Consider the following 16,853-nt stretch of genomic DNA (forward strand, 5'->3'; position numbering starts at 1 on the left):
GAGTAGGTATGAGATATCAAGAATACTAGTAATACGGCTTTAAATAGAGTCCAGCTAGTCAGTGACTTTATGATCGAAAATTGGAAATTTTTTGGTCCAAAACCATCCGAACCATCTCCTCAGCCAATTCGATGCAATCTATGTTCTTCCTTCATCACAAAGCCAACTGGACGCCCCAAACTATTGTACTACTTCTTCACAAATAATTCAAATGGTGCAGATAAGGTAATATGAATCCATATAACACAGGTCAATTGTGGTTCGGACTGTCACCAAGCCTGACTTTCAGACCAGCCTTATGCCAGTTAAAAACACTCCTATTAAGATGGTTAGGGCTGATCAATGTAACTCTGAGCTGCATAACCTAGAATCCAGTCACTCAATACACAGAACATTACCTTCATTCCACACAAGGCATAGCCCCTTTAAGTTCCACCTTTTTGAAATTGCTGGCTAGACAGATAGGAAGGCAGTCAGAGCTAAGCAGTGACTGGGCGTGACCCTGCAGTTCTGAAGGATTTGGATGCCTGGAAATCTCAGGCAGTGAGGCAGCCCAGAGAAACACACAGCATGGAGGAGCCTCTGCAGCACCAACAGCCAGAGGACATTGAAATGGTATGTCCTGAGGATGGGTTTGAGGACCTAATCTTTCGTTTTTGTACAATCCCGCTCTATTCCTGGACAAGTGGGACATAACAGAGCAGTCCTGTAGAGTCAGGGTGGGACAGATGAGTCTGCTGCCAAAACAGAGGAGCCAAAAGCAGCACCCTGCTTGGCTGCCACATCGATCCTGTAAAACTTGGTGAATGTATGCAAAGAGGACCAGATAGCAGACCTTCAAATCTCCTCCAAAGAGATCGCCAACGACACTGCCTGTGGTAGAATGAGCTCTCACTGAAAGGGGGAGGGAGGGGTGCTTCTTACTGGCCGCTATGTAAGCAGAGGAAATAGCCAAATGGATCCATCTGGAAATGATGGCTTTGGAAGTTGACTTGCCTTTGCGGGCAGGACCCATCAGTATAAACAGATTCTCGGAGATACAACACTCGTTTGTGATCTCCAAGTACCTCAACAGGATCCTGTACACATCAAGGGACCATAACACTCGGTCCTGCTCCCTCGAACCAGAGGAGGTAAAGGTAGGAAGCTGGACCTCCTGGTTAACGTGGAAGGTAGAGACCACTTTCGAAAGAAAAGAAGGAACAGTGTGCAGAACCACACCAGAATCTGTGATAGGCAAAAAGGGATCCTGGCAGGAAAGAGCTTAAAGCTCAGAAACCCTGCAGGAAAAGGTAATGGCTACCAGAAACATAGTATTGATCATGAGATCCATTAAGGATGCTTGTTCCAGAGGTTCTTAAGACGAGCGAGCCAAAAATTGGAGGACCAAGTTGAGATTCCAAGACGAGCAGAGCAGCCGCAGGGGGTGGGGGGCGAAATCTCAATGTGCGCCTCAGAAAATGGATGACATCCGGATGAGAGGCCAAGAAGCCCTTCAGAGGGTTAGGACCTAGACAGGATGGACCAGCAATCTGGACCCTGAGAGAAGCCACAGCCAGGCCATCCTGAAGGAACTCCAGTATTAGGGGAACCAACAGAAAAGATGGATCTTCGAGTTTCTAGAGGCACCACACCTGATTACATCTCCAAGCTTTCGCACAAGCCACCATCATGAACTTCTTCTTGCTATGGAGAAGAGTGGTAATCATGGCATAGGAATAGCCCCTGCAAACTAAGGTCATGCACTCAATAGCCAGGCCATAAGACCAAAGTGGTCCAGATCCTGAAGCGATATTGGGCCCTGCATGAGAAGATGAGGATAAGGGAGTCTGAGTCCCTGGGTACAGCTGCAGCTGAACCAGGTCAGTGTACCACAAGCATCTTGGCCAGTCAGGTGTTATGAGAATCACCCGACCCTTGTGGGTTGCTATTCTTCTCAACAAATGGCCTATCATGGGCCACGGTGGGAAGACATACAGAAGACTTTCCAGAAGCCAGTGCTGAACCAGAGCATCTAGGCCTTCACTACCAGTCTCGTGATGGCGGCCAAAGAACCAATCCATTTTCTTGTTGTCTCTCTACCCACCAGAAGAGAAGCTTGGCCTCTACACTCAGAGAAGCACTTTTGGTGTCCTCCTGGTGATCAATGTAGGCCACCACCATGGCATTGTCCAAGAAGACACGGATGGCTCGATGTCAGAGATGACCCTAAACATCTCTGAACAAATTCCCCTTACTTCCCTTCCCAACTACTTACCCAGGACTTTAACTCTGAACCCTTTCCATACATATATAAAAGTGTTCAAATATATTGTAAAGCAGTAATACTATCTGAAATATGTCTATATTAATAACCAAATTTACAACGCTTCTCAACTGCCTCACTCTGTCAACCAACTATAACCCTTATGTATGTATAAACAACCAAATCTGTAACTCCTCTAGTACATTCCACTCCATGTATGTTAACTTGTAACGAAACAATAAGCCAAACAGTCCACCAAATAATCCAACATGAAACAAAAGATCGGCAGACAATATAGAGATTCAAATCAGGTTTATTCAAGGTGCTCCCAAGAACCATGCCTAATGCATTTCGCCAAACAAGGCTAGTAAACGCTAACAGAAAACCATGTCTTTCAAACACACAGAACACAGATACACCCTCACCCAGAATGGAATAAGTAATCACAAACTAAAAATAGAAATATGTAGATAAAGGTTAAATTGAATCGCCATGAAGCCAAACTGCATACAGTCAAACAGAACAGAAACAATGACACATAACCCCCTAAAACTGCAAAATATAAATATAGCAGATGTAAATTTGAAGAAACTGACACATTTTGATCACTATTGAAAATAAAATCATTTTTTCTACCTTTGTTGTCTGGTGATTTCATGAGTCTCTGGTTGCATTTCCTTCTGACTGTGCATCCTTTCTTTCTTCCTCCTGTATGCTTCCTCTCCTCCAGACCTCACCCCACCAACATCTCTCTGTCCCTCCATGAGTCCAACTTTTTCTTCCTCTCTCCCTGCCTACCCCCTGCCACCCAACACACTCCATTCCCTCCTCCAACTTTAAGCTTTTTCTTCCTCTCTCCCTGCCCCCTCCCCTTTCTTTTTTTTCTTTCTCTCCCTCTCTCCCTGCCCCCTCCCTTTCTTTCTTTCTCTCCCTGCCCCCTTTCTTTCTTTCTCTCCCTGCCCCTCTTTCTTTCATTCTCTCTCCCTGCCCCCTCCCTTTTCTCTCTTTCTTTCTCTCTCTCTCCGCCCCGTCCCCCGCAGCCACTGCTGCTGCTGATTTCATCAAGCCACCGCCGTCGATTTCTCCCTGCTTCCCCGATGCGACGGGCCCACCCAACATCAATTTTGACATTAGAGAGGAAGTTCCGGGTCAACCAGGCAGCGATTGGCTGGCCCAGAACGTCCTCTCCGATATCAGGGCGGTGGAGGAAGGTTTGTGGGCCACCGCATCGGGGAAGCAGGGAGAAAGTAGATGACCATCGTGGCCCAAAACAGAAGGCAAGTGCCCAGGGCAGCTGCTCTCCTTTCTATGCATTAACCCCCTACCAATACAGCTGAGAAGGGGGAAAGATGAGGAGCCGGCCAGCAGGGGAGGGAAAGCTGAACAGTGTGGGGGAGGAGGCAAGGCGAGATCGCTTCTCCCCCGCAGCCAAAATTGTCCTTTTCAGAGGGGCCCTGACACAGCAGATGTTTTCACAAGCTGCCGGCGGCTGCCCCAAAGTTTTCCCTCTGCCGCAACTTCCCATTTCCGACAGGGTAGATCGCAGCAGAGGGAAAGCTTCAGGGCAGCCACTGGCAGCTTGTGAGAACAGCTGCCGTGTCGGGGCCCCTCTGAAAAGGATAATTTAGGAGTTTAACAAAGAAGTTCAGACCGTGAGCCCCCTGACAATTCCAGGCCCTAGGCACGTGCTTCCTGGGCCTACCCTATAATCCGTCCCTGGTCAGTGTATCCTGGTCAACCAGGTAACTGCTGGCACACTAGCCTGGGCCACCACGGAAGAGCTGGGCACAATTCCCATATCATGGACACCTGCAGAGGAGTGGCTGGTATCATTTTCTTTGCTAAATAAGCCTGCTACATCATGTTAATAAATTAGGGGGGAAACCCATCTGGGGCAGGAGCCACCTCCTGTGGACCCTTCTTAGAACTCTTGGAGGACTTATGAGCTTTGGATGATGAATCACAACTGGAATGGTAATTGCGCTGTCCTCAGGGCCCACTTTAGACTTTTTTGGGTGCCCCCCAGCCAGAAATGGAGGCAGGCCCCCTTCAGATGTCGAGGGTATTTGATCCGATGAAATCTCATCCCTCCCCCGCACCACAGTGCATGTGAAACACAGCTACTCACCGGATAGCCATCCATCATAAATAGGGCATGAATCCAGAGAATCCTGCCCTGGGGAGTCCATCTGAGAGGTTTTCTTGCAAATACGAAGCTTGTAGAGGCTAAAAATAACTTTAAATTCAAAATGGGAAAATCCAAGATGGCGCCATGGGTGCTATTTTTAGAAGAAAGCAACCTGGGGAAAGCACAAGAACACCTAAAACAGCAATTTGGGGATTTTTTGGGGGGGGGACTAGGGCACACTACCAAACCTTTGAAGAATCACTTCTAGAGACACCCCCCCCCAATCGCTGCTTCAGGCAGTCAGCCCCATTCTCACTGTGCATTGTGGTGCTGTGTACTGCTGCAATAGAAGCTGAAACAGCTTACAAGGAGATCCTCTGCCTCTATAAGCATGCAAACTGGACTGCTAGTCTTCTGATTGCCCTCTCCCCCCCACCCGACACCATTGGCCAAGGACCTACGCCACCCTGAGACACACTGCGCACACGACCTGGCAGGCAGAAGAACACAGTCAGCCCCGATCCCAGGAACACCTCTACAGAACCACACAGCCTGTGCTCAAACCTACTAGCAGACGAACCTTGGGTGAGCAAGCTCCCAAGGGCATGGTCCCTGAACCCCGATCCGAAGAGCAGGCTGGTGCACTGACAGGCAGCCGATCTCCAGGAAAGAGACTTTACGCAAAGCCTGCGATCTCCCACAACCAGAGCTGTCCCCAAGGGGAATCTCTACAGCACAAGGTTGGAATTCACAAACAAAAATACTGAGTTTAAAGAAAAATAAGCATGGGCAGAAAAGACAAGCTCCTACAGTCTGGCTTGTAGGAAATAAACTGGAATCCTGGGGGGCAGTCCTGAGGTAAGAGGGGAGGGGCTGAAAGCATTGTATAATTAAGGGCTCCAACAAGTTGTCTGGCGACTATAGAAAAATAACCCACTTGTCCAGGAATAGTGTGAGATTGTGGAAGAATACACATACACATCCTCATGTCACACATGTGCACACATAGATTTAAATAAGGCTCTTTTACCTTTCTATATCGATGATGCCCATAGCCACATTGTTGATGACGAGCACACAAAATATAGTGATAAACACGTTGAAGACGGTGCGGATGTGTTTCACCTCCATCATTTCACTAAGGAACAGAAAGAAGGCAAAATATCACCAGCAGCTGAGAGGAGGGGGAGAAAGATGGCAAAAGACTCTGAAAGAGAGAGATGTCTAGAGTAGGGGATGAGTATATGGCACCTTGAGAAGGATACAGGAGGCCAAGTGAGTGAGGGAAAGAGGGAGACCCTGGAGCAAGCTGACACATAACTACTAGACCACAGCTGTATGTACTCACTCCAAAAGAGACTGTCGCTCCACAAAGACTTTCTCCACAAATGTTGCATGCTGCCTAGAAAAAAAAAAAAGAAAAATAATAAGAGATTACCCTGTCAGAGCAAGGAAGGTAAAGTTGTCAGCCAGCTTTACAATCAGAGTTGCCACTAGTCAACTGCAATAGGATGGTTTTATTCAGTGGCATATATGGACTTCCCTTTATTCAGGAAATTAGAAAGACCAGTCCACAGATTCCATGGCTAGATTGGAAGAGGATGACTTGTATCTAATGGCAGCTATTTTTAACAAAGGTATCAGAAAGCCTTCATTCTGCATGAGGGTATGTATTGGATCCTTCCTGAACTCATGGAGAATCTTCCAGATTGGCTGATCTTAGAGAGTCATCTCATGTCCCCATTACATTTGCACCACATTTTGAGTATCAAGCTGCCCAGAATATACAAGGCCATTAGTATTCTTTTTTTTCTGACTGAAACACATTAAAATTAATTAATAATTTAACACCTACTCCAATACAACAATCCACGTGTCAGTCCCTATGGTTGAACTCCAAGATTCAAATTGGCGAGTCTAAGATCCTCTGGAAACATTGGCTGCAGGCAGGCATACGTACTTTGGAAGATGTAATTTCTAATGGGATAATGGTAAATTTATTACAACTGCAACAATCTTTTGGCATATCAAAGTCTCAGGGATTTAAATGATTGCAGTTGAAACAGGCCATTCAGACAGGGTTCCCTGATTGGCGAAATTTAAAAAAATCAGTATAGCTTGCCGGGCCTGTGTTTCCAGACAGATTGGCAGGGGCAACATGCCGCCAAGTGGTACAAATTAATATCTGAATATTTGAATAAGAAACCTAAAATAAGTTTAAAAGACATTTGGAGCATTGAGATAAAGCAGCAGATTTCTGCTACTCAATGGCCATGGATTTGGACTTGGAGAATGAGATGTACAGCGTCAGCATCTACGAGACAAATGTGTTTTTTTTCTGCTATATAGAATTTTTTGGACCCCTATTCGTTTACAAAAGTTGGATAGTTCAAAGTCTAATAGATGCTGGCACTGTCATCTTGAAATAGGGACACTGGATCATTTGTTGTTTTATTGTCCCTTGATACTCAATTTCTGGAAATCGATATGGGGAAAGATTATTATGATACTTGGTGTTCCTATGCCATTGACATACGAGATGGTTTTATTTGGAACATTATTGAAACCAAAGAATCCAGTTGACAAACATAAAAGCAGACTTCTTTTAATTATGGCAGGGGTTGCTATGCAGATGATAACCGGGAATTAGAAAAATTATGACAGGTTAAACCTATCCTTTTGGTGGGAAATGTTGTGCTATTATAGGTATGAGAGAATGTATGCGGAGTAATAGAAAATTCAAAGAAGTCTGGGGTCCATTGGAAACATTTAGTAAATCGTAGATTGGTTAATAGGAACAATCCTTAGACCTTTTACTAAGCTACGCTAGTGGTTTTAGCACACTGAATTGCCGCGCGTGCTAGACCCTAATACCACCATTGAGCTGGCGTTAGTTCTAGCCGCATAGCGCGGGTTTAGCGCGCACTAAAATTCTGCGTGCACTAAAAACGCTATCGCAGCTTAGTAAAAGAGGGGGTTAATTTTTGGATTTTTTTTTTTAATTTTTCCACACACATCCAGATGGGGGGAGGGTAACATAGTAGCATAGAAGATGACGGCATAATGGTCCATCCAGTCTGCTCAACCTGATTCAATTTAAAAAATTTTTTTTCTTCTTCTTAGCTATTTCTGGGCAAGAATCCAAGGCTCTGTCCGACACTTGCTAGATTTAAATTTTGGTATAACATAACATAAAAATCCATTTCGTATAAGGTATTTTGTTTTTTATATTTATGCAATTGTAAGTGCTATTAATTGTTTATATCTGTATGTTTATCTGTATGCACTTTTTCTTCAGTTTGGAAAATTAATAAAGATTTTTTTTTTTTAAAAAGATTGTTTCAGCAATCATTTAAGACTCACCAATATCAAGGAAACAATAGACATATTATAAAACCCCGGACACAAATATAACTGGGTGGTTTCAGTAATAAACAAAGGCCATACATACATGTTAGAAAAACACTAAGGGGTCTTTTTACAAAGGCGCGGTAGTGGTTTAACGCATGGAATACCACGCGTTAAACCGCCTGCCGCGCTTGTACCTAACGCCTCTATTGACGAGGCATTAGGATTTTAGGCTGCCATGGGGGTTAGCGCGTGATGAAATGTTCGACGCGCTAACCCCCGTAGCGCACCTTGATAAAAGGAGCCCTAAAATGCAATAAAGTCTCCACAAAGAAAACTACTACAGAAAGAACATCAAAGAAAAAATATCAGAGGGATTGAAGGAGAAACACCTAAACGGCTTGCCAGGGAGAAGAAGGACCAAAGCTTGAAATCTCCAAAGTTGCTGGATCTGTGACCACTAGGAGGTGTAAGGTTGGTGATTCCCTTCGGAGGGGTACAGAGGCGTCCATATGTAGACCAGACATGATGTCCAAAAGGGAAAAGTAGCCTACTCTATTTGAGAAGGGTCGCCAGGGCCGGATTTTCCTATAGGCTAACTAGGCTTCAGCCTAGGGCCTCAAGATCAAGAGGGGCCTACATTCAAATTGTTAGCAAAATTAAAATTACACTATTCTAAAAACAGTGAACACTAAAACACTGAACCAAAAATAAAGAGAAATTCTACGCATATGACTAATAAACAAACATAAAAATGTATTGGTTAAGATCAACGCGTTCGGCTCATTGGGTCTGTTCGTTTGTATATACTAGATTGCACCAAAGTATAGTTCCTACGTTCACTGATTGCTATGGCAAATATTGACGTGCCTTATGCTACTAAGCTCTGGTTTGTTCTTGCATAAATAAAGTGCAGATTGGTGTAGATTGGAACAGACAAACGAACAGACCTATTGATATCCCGACGTTCGGTTATATTTGTGTTACTTCGATAATATGAAACACGTGCTAATGTTATTAGAAAAGATTCTTATTTTAGGATTGCATACACGATCATTTGATTCTCGCCTTTTGAGTTCAGTAGGTTCAATACTTTAGTGAAGTGTTTATAGACAATTGAAAAATTTTTTTGTGACAATATCTTCATTTCGCAGAATTCTAAGTAAGTTCTTAACATATGTTTTAATTTGCATATTTTAAAATGTATATTACGTGCTTTATTTTATATTTTCATGATTATATCATAAATAATAAAATCCTAGAGCGCGCATGTATACTTGGATTGAATCAGTTCTTAAATAAAATAACTATTAACATAAAATTTAATATGATATACAATTTGATATTTTCTTTTTTGTGATCTGGATTTTGTATGAATAAAGTTCCATTTTTGGTTTAGTTTAAGACTTAAAATTCATAATAATTCATACTTAAACTTTAAATGTGAATTATTATGAAATAAATTTATCTGAATTGAATTTGGTTTAATCTTCAATGTATTGAATATATTTAATTTAATTTGATAGAAAATATGATAATTTTTATTGCGTATTTTATTTCCATAGTCAAAGATTTTCATTATTTGAATTTTGTTTCTTTGTAAATGTTGTGTGTTATGTTTGATTAGTTATTGTTACAAGTACTATATATAGTGCTGAGAATAAATGTCCAAATAAGTGCTCTCGACTTTTTTTTTATTTATTATCCGTGTCACATTTTTTTTATAAAGGTTAGTACCAATAACAACATGTTTCATTTAACATATTGATATATATCACAGTAATGATGTATTGTATTATCTCTCATGTAATTTACAAACTTAAAAATGGGAGGTGAAAGGGCCTCATAAGTGGAATAGCCTAGGGCCTCTTTTCATCTAAATCCGGCCTTGGGGGTCACAAATCATAGACTAAAAAAAAAAGACCTGCTCTTGATTCTTGAAGCTTTCTTGAAACCAAGGGCTTTCAGCACGCACTCCTTTGTTACTTAGTAACTATACTTGGTCATTAATATTCAAGTTAACATTATATAGCTACTAAGAGTGTTCAATCAGTTATTGGGAACTTTTTGATGTAAATCACAAGTTCACCAGGGTTTATCAAGCATAAAGCAGCCTAAAGTGCATCGCAGGAGTCACCCACAAACATCATGCTGTACACCCTATAACTAAAAGATTTTTTTAGAATAAATTTTATTTTAAAATTTTTAATAAATATTAATCAAAACATGTAAAAATAATGATTGCCCAAAGTGTCAAGTGCAAAACTGCATTAAGAGTTCAAACACACAATGAAGTGTAAAATCACTTATTGGTGAGCCTCATGGTAGCAGAAAGTTAAATAATCATCAAACATTTAAATATATCTGCTTCCTACAAGGACTTATCTCTGAAACCGCCAACATCCATCTGGTGGGGAAGTCTGTTATAAGGGAGTGCCGACTGATCGCTCTACAGAGCCCCGTTTCGTGTCCTTCATCACCCGTTTCGTGTCCTTCATCATCAGGGACAAACTCAGGGGCACCTCCTGCTGAATGTTGAATTGAATGCTACTCCTCTTCAGCGCGGCTCATTCAAAAGTGAAATTGAGTGTTCATAAATGCTCAGGAGAGCTCTGCATGGCCCCACCTTCCAGTTGATCCAAGTTAAAGAAGAAAGATGTAACACACTAGTGCGCTCCTCCTGACCAATCAATCAAAAAAGCAAGAGGAGAGGGGCGGAGTATCGCAACTGCCTCTATTGAGCCATTACTTGTTAAAACCTCCCGGAGGTATGCTGTCTGCCTGGTGCCAAAATCCAAGATGTTACAGAGAGATTGTCAAGACTCATCAAGCCTGATGACTATTATCCAATGCTGCTCATCAATGTTGGCACTAATGATACTACTAGGTACTCCTCCAAATATATCAAAAATGACTTCACGGCTCTTTGAGAGAAGGTGAAGCAGTCATGTGCACAGGTGGTATTCTCTTCGATCCTTTCTGTTATCTATTATTCATCATTATTCAACATCTATATATCATCTTTGGTTTATAGATTAACAAATTTAGGACTGCATTTATAAATATGCAGATGACGTTGCAATTTTAGTACCTATTGATAAAGAACTATCTGATCAAATTACGTTAATTACCCAGGTTATGTCTAGAGTTGAAAATTGTACAAAGAAATTTAAATAGGTTCTTAATTCTATGAAAACCAAATTTTTTATGCCACCCCCTACTAACTGTAGGATGCACTAAAGTCAACGATCGTTGCTAAACCTGTTTTCAGAGCTTTAGCAATAATCGCTGATAACCGACCTGATGCACAATATGGCCCACCGTGTGTTTTTCCCCCTCGATTGCCCATTTTCCTGATTTGGACATGCAAATTAGATAAAACCCCATGTAAAATAGGAAAGCGGTTGATGCACTAACAACGCTTGGCTATTTTGCTTTGGGTTTTAGTGATAGTAAAAAAACGATTGCTACAGTTTTCAACAGGTCTGCCTAGTTTTTTTTTTCTTCAATGGCACAGATATTTTGCGTGTATTACATTTTCAAAATATCTGTCCCATTAAAAATAAAAAAGAAAAAAGGCCCCCAACAGGCCTCTCCAACGAACCCTGAGAAACGCGCCACGGCCCCAGCCACTGCCCCCTCCCCCTGAACCCAAAACTAAATGGCAAGAGGGATGCCCAATCCCTCCTGCCATCGGATGCCTCCCCACCCCCGAACCCCAAAAAATGGTAGAAAATATGCCTACTCCCTCCTGCCACCGGACGCTCATTCCCCACCCCCGAACTTGCCCCGTACCTTTTAAAAATGTCAGGAGCAGGAAGCCAATCTCAGGCTCTCTGGTGCATCCCTCTTGCCATTTTATGGGGTTCGCGGGTGTCCGTTGGTGTAGGGGAGAGGTGTTTGTGTGTGTATAACATCTGTGCCGTTAAAAAAACCCCCACAGAAGCCCTAACAGCAGTGACAGAAGGCTGCTTCTCCTGTCACTGCTGTTAGGGCTCTGCGCATGTGTCAGTCACAATTAATCAGTCGCAGTTGCATGCAAATAATTTGCACCTCTGTGCAAATCATTTGCATGCAAACTGGATAATGCATCAATTGCTGCGGGAGAATCAACCAACAGCGATCGAGTCGCTATCTTTAGTGCATCTAGCCCTAAGCATGTAATAGAGAGTTTATCACTGAATGGTGAATTGTATCAGATATTTCCTATTATTAGAATTCTTGCGGTGCTTTTAGACAGAAATTTAGCTATGGGAGATCAGGTAGAATTCTGGTTCAGTCTGATTCTCCCATTGTTAGATTACATATAACATACTAGATGATGGCAGATAAAGACACAAATGGTCCATCCAGTTTGCCCAACCTGATTCAATCTAAAATATATATATAGTTTTTTTCTTCTTAGCTATTTCTGCGCAAGAATCCAAAGCTCTGCCCAGTAGTGTGCTTAGGTTCCAACTACTGAAGTCTCCGTCAAAGCCCATTCCAGCCCATCTACACCATCCCAGCCAATTGACGCTATCCCCAGCCCATCCTCAACCAAACGGCCATATACAGACACAGACTGTGCAAGTCTGCCCAGTACTGGCCTAAGTTCTTCACTATTTACTATTATTTTCTAATTCTAGATCCTCTGTGTTCATCCCACGCTTTTTTGAACTCCATCACCATTTTCCTCTCCACCACCTCTCTTGGAAGCACATTCCAGGCATCCACCATCCTTTCTGTAAAGAAGAATTTAATTACATTGCTCTTGAGTCTCCTACCCCTCAACCTCAAATTATGTCCTCTGGTTTTACCATTTTCCTTTCTCTGGAAAAGATTTTGTTTTGCATTAATACCTTTCAAGTATTTGAATGCCTGAATCTTATCTCCCCTGTACCTCCTTTCCTCTAGGGTATAAATATTCAGGGCTTCCAGTCTCTCCTCATATGTCTTTTGGCACAAACCTCCTATCATTTTCATCACCCTCCTTTGGACCGGTTCAAGTCTTCTTATGTCCTTCGCCAGATACGGTCTCCAAAACTGAACACTATACTCCAAGTAGGGCCTCACCAACGACCTGTACAGGGGCATCAACATATTCTTTCTTCTACTGGTTACGCCTCTCTTTATTCAGCCCAGCATCCTTCTGGCAGCAGCCACCACTTTATCATACTGTTTTTTTTCGCCTTTAGATCTTTGGAAACTATGGGCCAGATTTGCAAAAACGGCCTACCGATCTGGGTCCGATCCGGATCTGGGGGGGCTGATTCATGACAAATTCTCATGCAAAAGAGGACAATCTGAATCATGCCCCCAAATGACTGCATGAATTGCACTCCAGCGATCCCGATGGATGCACAGACCCTCAGTGCCTGGCAGAGCTGGAAAAAAACCTACTTTTTAACTTTACTTTTCGCGAGCCCTTTTTACTTTTAACTTCGCAAGCCAGTAGTTTTAACTTGCTTTAAACCCGTGGGTTAAAACCACAGGCTTGCACTGCAGGGAAGGGCAGGAGAATCAGGGCAGAGAGCAGGAGATTAGGGCTGAGAGCAGAGAAGCAGGAGATAGGGGCAGAGAAGCAGGAGATCGGGGTAGAGAGCAGGAGATCGGGACTGAGAGCAGGGCGGTCAGAGCAGGAGAATCGGGGCAGAGAGCAGGGTTTTTATACAAGCGACTGGTCCTCAGCAGTTGCTTGTTTTTGGATCGGCCAGCCCAGTCGGTGTACCTGCATTTGTTTAGTGAATCACATCCTTCCTACTTTGCATGATGTTTCCCCTCATTTGCATGCAAGAACAGGGACGGATTAAAGGTTAGGCCCAGTAGGCATGGGCCTAGGGCCCGAAATGGTCAGGGAGGTCTGAAATGGTCAGGAGGGCCACCAGTGTGGTGCTTTAGGGCCTCAACCTCATTGGATTCGGCAGTGGCAGCATCATCACACCGTGCCCCAATGACCCTCCTATCTCTCCCTCCCATGCAAAACCCCACTGACCCTCCCATGCGAGATAACCGACCAAGTGACAAACCTCCCTCCAGCAGCGTTGGCAGCCGCAGCACTCTAAACAGGCTGCTTCACGGCTTTCTCCTGCAGGTGATCCCATCTGCCGCGTCACTGATGACACTGATGATACTATTCAATTTCTTATAAAAGGACCCTGAAAATAAACTGGCAACATACCCATTAGATAGCAAACTACAGGCAAAATCATCAGCTTAACCGTTTGGACTCTCTCCCACGAAGACAGATGTAAGGGGTTCCATTGCTCACACATATCTGAGACCTTCAGCAATAAAGATTTTTCATTTACTTTCATTGTCGCTTCCAGCATTTTTTGAAACCAAATACTTCTAAATATTTTATCCCCTCTTCCTTTCAGAGGAAAGGGAATGAGTCAAATAATCCTTTTGGACAATGTACATTTAGCAGAAGAATCTCCGATTTACTCCAATTTATTTTATATCCAGAAAATTTTCCAAATCTGTCAATCAAATCTAGTAAATGCGGAATGGTAGATTCAGGATTCCTCAAATGAAGTAAAATATCATCTGCATAAGCAGAGACCTTATATTCTCGACCTGCATAAGGAATATCTTGTATCTCCTTTGCCTGTTGAATAGCCAACAGCAAGGGTTCCAGGACAATATCAAAAAGCAAAGGGGATAATGGACACCCTTGTCTAACTCCCCTCTCCAGACAAAAACATTCAGAAAAAGTATTATTAATATACAATCTGGCAGAAGGGGAACTATACAAGGTTTGAATCATTTTTATAAATCCGGACCCTATACCAAACCAATCCATTGCTTGATACATGAAGGTCCATTCAACACTATCAAAGGCCTTCTCTGCATCCAAAGATACAGAGAAGGATCTTCCATGGCTTTTGTTAAATTTTAATGTTAAATCTTGTGGTGTTTGAAGAATGTCTTTGAGCGACAAAACCCGTTTGGTGCATACCGATACTATAAGGGAGTGCCTTGGCCAAGCATAAAGCCAATAACTTAGCCAGAAGTTTTCCATCTACATTAATCAAAGAAATAGGCCTGTAATTTGAAACCAACATGGGATCTTTATTTGGCTTTGGTAAAACAATAGTTAAAGATTCTGCCATAGTACCTGAAATGCAACTTTTACTTGGTTGTGCCTGATATAAATTTAAAAGATGAGGTAATAATGTAGTTTGGAATGATTTGTAAAACTCCACAGTGAACCCGTCACCACCTGGAGCGGATCCAATTCTAAGGGACTTCAACGCTGCCTGAAGTTCTTTCAGTGTACTAGGCGCTTCAAAACTTCCTTTTATATGCTTGGGAGTTTTAGGCCCCTTGATTAACTTCAAAAACTCTAAACCCTCAAGTTCTTTATTTGAATAAAGCTCAGAAGAATATAAAGCTTTATAATAATTGTTTTAAAATATTTCCAATTTGAGAATGAGTTTCACCCCTCTCATATTTAATAGCCATAATCTTTACTTTTATTTTTTTATTTTTTTTGCTTTGAGGTAAATAATCTTCCCGCTTTATTTGAGTTTCCATAATACAGAGCCTGTTGAGAAAACAAATCTTTCCTAGCCAGTTGAGAGGAAATCTCATTGTATTTATATTTAGCTTTTAAGAGGGCCTGTAAAGTAATTTGTTCCCATTTCGAGGTCACTTGTGACTCCAAATACTTAATATTTTGTTCCAAATTAGAAAACACTCTTAGAGACATTTGGAGCATTGAGATTAAGCAGTATATTTCTGCATCTCAATGGCCACATATTTGGTCTTGGAGGATGAGATGTACAGCTTCAGCATCTATGAAACAAACTTGGTTTATTATGTTGCATCATTCTTTTTGGACCCCGGTTAGACTGAATAAGTTGGATAATTCAAAGTCTAATAGATGCTGACACTGTCATCTTGACATAGGAACATTGGATCATTTACTGTTTTATTGCCCTAAGATACTGTTTTTTTGGAAATCGATTTGGGGACATATTACTAATATTTTAGAATCTGAGATTCCTTTAACTTATGAAGTAGTAATCTGTGGTATCATTTTGTACATCAAAGATACCCTAGATAAATATAAAAGAAGTCTCTTTTTAATTATGACAAGTACAGATATACAATTGATTACACATAACTAGAAAAACTGGGATCGTCTCAATTTTGCTTTCTGGTGGACAAGTTTATGTCAAATATATAAATATGAAAAAATGAGAGCTGATCAGTTAGGGAATTTTAAAAACTTTAATTTAATATGGGGTCCACTGATGTCTTTTGTAGAGTTATTATAATTATACATTTTTGTTGTTAAGGAATTGCACATCCAGAGAGGGAGGGGGGAGGGTGGGAGGAATATAAGGGTTATAATCAACTATTATTATGGATGGGGGCAGGGTGGTTTATAAGTTTAAAATATGTCTAAGTGGATAAATGTGTAATTTTATGTTTAAAATATGTAGTGAATTACGGAATTATGATAAATTTATAGATACTTGAATGATAAAGAATAGTTGGGGTGGGGGGTTATTGATCTGTAAGAATCTTGTAATATTTTAAGTGATGTCTATAGTATAAATGTTTTATTTATTGTTCTTCACTTATTGAATTTATTTTAAAACTAGCTGATGCCCCGGCGTTGCACGGGTATTTAATTATAGCAATAACACTGTAACTGGATTCAAATAAAGATACTTTATAGTGGTGAATGAAATTATTTTTTTACAGCTTAATAAAAAGTACAATATTCAAATTATAATGTGAAATATTTGACAAAATGAATACAATACAACTAACGCAAAACGTGATTATAAACAACAATTTTAGTTTCACCTCCTGGAGCAAGAACATATAAATTATTGGGTGAACCCACCCTTGAGCAAGCAAAATAGAGTTGTGGGCCGCGAGACCCCCAGAACATATCACCCCAGGTAGTGAGGGATCTGCATACCAAGTTTCGTTCAAATCGGTCAAGCCGTTTTTGAATTACTGTGAGAATGGCAGCTTTTTACATATTTTCCATTGACATGAATGGGTGAAATCTGATTTTCTGTTTGTAGCTCCGCCCACGTGTGCAGGTGGGCCACGAGACCCCCAGAACATATCACCCCAGGTAGTGAGGGATCTGCATACCAAGTTTCGTTCAAATCGGTCAAGCCGTTT

General features: G+C 41.7%; 1 protein-coding gene across 2 annotated transcripts in view; it reads right to left on the bottom strand.

Moving 5' to 3' along the window:
- The window catches only part of SOAT2 (sterol O-acyltransferase 2), a 117,911-nt gene that overhangs the window by 72,104 nt on the left and 28,954 nt on the right, over window positions 1-16,853 (bottom strand). For both annotated transcript variants that reach the window (XM_033939614.1, XM_033939613.1), the window contains exons 3-4: window positions 5,722-5,775; window positions 5,404-5,511 (exon numbers count right to left, since the gene is read on the bottom strand). In XM_033939614.1, the coding sequence (XP_033795505.1) occupies window positions 5,404-5,511; window positions 5,722-5,775 (162 nt within the window). The remainder of the gene's footprint in view (window positions 1-5,403; window positions 5,512-5,721; window positions 5,776-16,853) is intronic.

This window comes from Geotrypetes seraphini, chromosome 3 (genome assembly GCF_902459505.1).
Source record: "Geotrypetes seraphini chromosome 3, aGeoSer1.1, whole genome shotgun sequence".
NCBI lineage: Eukaryota > Metazoa > Chordata > Amphibia > Gymnophiona > Dermophiidae > Geotrypetes > Geotrypetes seraphini.